The 2,408-nt window shown below is 36.0% G+C and overlaps 1 protein-coding gene across 1 annotated transcript; it reads left to right on the top strand.

Moving 5' to 3' along the window:
* The first annotated feature begins 262 nt into the window (after window positions 1-262).
* On the top strand, window positions 263-2,165 carry LOC128989236 (uncharacterized). The gene is made up of 2 exons (XM_054411108.1): window positions 263-352; window positions 1,793-2,165. Exons 1-2 carry the CDS (start codon window positions 263-265, stop codon window positions 2,129-2,131), a joined length of 429 nt encoding a protein of 142 aa, XP_054267083.1. The 3' UTR covers window positions 2,132-2,165.
* The last annotated feature ends 243 nt before the right edge of the window (window positions 2,166-2,408 follow it).

Raw genomic sequence — 2,408 nt, forward strand, 5'->3', positions numbered from 1 at the left:
CAGACTGTCTGATGTTTGTCTCGAGCCTGAGTAGATAGGAAGAATGCCTCTTTGCAGACGACACAAGTACATTACTGTTCCATGTGAGCAGACTGCAAGTGGACTGGCGAACTATGCCTGACATCTCCAAACAGCCTGCTTACTCGTTGGCCTCTCACTTACACAAGGCTGTAAAGTGGAGGTACTTGCATAGGACAGTGAAGGGAACTGGTGAAAGGCTGTGGTGTAATTGGGTGGAGGGAAGGCTACAGTACTCCTATATATGGGATGTTGCTTGCTCGCGAACCACACTACTACTTCAACAACTTCAACACTTCAAGAGACAGCCATCTTCGACCTTCTCTTCAACACTGTAAGTGTTGTTTTTATAACAATATTTGTTTACGCTTTTGTTTTCTACTTTAATCACATCAACTAACAGTGCAACTAATTCAGAGTTTATCTGTTTGTAGTAAATATTTAAATTGAAACAGGCTAGGGTTTTTTTCTTTAGTAAACTACAGTTACAGTATATTTTATATATAATATTTACATTTATTTCTTTTATCATCTATACTATCATGTTTTAAAAATAAAATTTTTAATTTAGGCTTTAGCACACCATATGTTTTACAGAGTGGTCTAAGGGTTAAAATCAGAAACAGGGTTGTCCAATCTACATGTATTTTCTTATTTTGAGCATAAAATTATTTCATGTCGCTACTGCTTTTTCAATAGGTAAATAGTATTTTGTAGAAATACTTTTTGGGATTTTATTTTTACTAAGGACAGTCTACTGACTCAACACTACTCATAGTTCAGATATAACTTGACTATCTGGGAGTTGGATTTTAACTGATTATAATAAATGCTCAAAATCAGTCGAGCTAGGATTTTTTCTCTTTCAATAAACTTCAATACAGAGTTTATATGCAATATTTGTTTGTCTACACATCTTTCATCTGTACTAACATTTTCTTAATACTTTGAGTTAATAATTTTAGTATTAACATATGTCGTTACAAGGTTCCAGTCTTTATATGGAGCAGGGTTTTTCTGCCTACATATATTTTATAGTGAATCTAGTTGCTAACACAGTTTCCATATCTTTCACATCTCAACTTGTGTTATTGTTAGCCAAACATGCACGTTTATAGCATAAAACCTATTTCGTATCCAGCTTGGTTTTATTTAAAGTTAACACGTTCTGGATTCTGTGTTTGGTACTATGATATATACTTATGAGTTTTATTTGGCTCTCACTTATACAAAACTAATACTAAAATATTCTTAAAATTTGGGTTTCTAGGAACATATACACAGATCATTTAAATTTTTTATTTGACTTTAAATTTTATATTATAAATATTTTTCTTGGAAATAACCATTTGTCCAACAATTTTTTTTGTGTTATTTTGGAGGGACCTCCGTTTGTTTCTCTTCACACACCTCCTCGCCCGCGTCTGGTCTCCCGAGTACATCGGAGGCTGGTCTTGCGGCCTCCTGGAGACCCTCTTCGAGCGACGAGGGCGGACACGTGGAGGTCTCTCCATCATAGGGCAGGGCTCCTCCTCTGGTGTCTCCAACATAGGGGGCAAGGGCTCCTCCTCCTCGAGTCTCCCCAAGACTGGGACTAATGAAGGGTTATAGTTCGCTTCCTCATTTATGTGGTCCCAGTTTGGGTTTTTATTATCCATAAAATGGACGACTGAGGGGGAGTCTGTAAAGTAAAAAGAAGAATATTAATTTCGCAGTATTCATAATATGTTTAAGATTAATTAGATTTTATCAAAAACATGGTGTTTTGTTTCAGAATCATGTCAACTTTGAACGAGAAGCTTCTAGCTCTACAGCAAGTGCCATCACTGCCTGTATATCTACTAAAGACCTTAAAAACAAGGACGGCTACACAATCGTCGATGCCAAAAGGGTAGAGACTAGGTTTGGCATCACTATAGTTTGTGAGATTGTCATGCCCGACCAAAGTCACGCTGTCACATATCTACCTTCAAGATTCCACCACGAACTTTGCAACGAGGACTTTGTACAGTTGAAGAGCTCAGGATACAAGCTGAGGACCACAGGCATGTCTTGGCAGGGCTGTCGACCTTCTTATTTACAAGGAGTGAAACACAATGTTTTAGAGTCCTAGAGTTGTTTGATATTACATTTGGTTTTGTACAGACAATAAAAATGTTATTTTCCTGACTTTTGCACATCTGTTTTAAGTTGAGTGAACATATTGCAATTTTTTTATACTGGATAGATATGATTTTTTATACACATATCATCAAACATCGTTTAATAATAGCAATTTGTGAATTTTCTTTTACTGTGATAATTTTAGATTATATAAAAAAAGACTAATTCATTAGATAATACCCATTAGTCAAAGATCAAAGATGTGAAGTTTGGTGCAGATCCGTCAA

The sequence above is a fragment of the Macrosteles quadrilineatus genome, unplaced genomic scaffold (genome assembly GCF_028750875.1).
Source record: "Macrosteles quadrilineatus isolate MER2022 unplaced genomic scaffold, UCM_ALF_1.0 Scaffold_3__2_contigs__length_128488019, whole genome shotgun sequence".
Lineage (NCBI taxonomy): Eukaryota > Metazoa > Arthropoda > Insecta > Hemiptera > Cicadellidae > Macrosteles > Macrosteles quadrilineatus.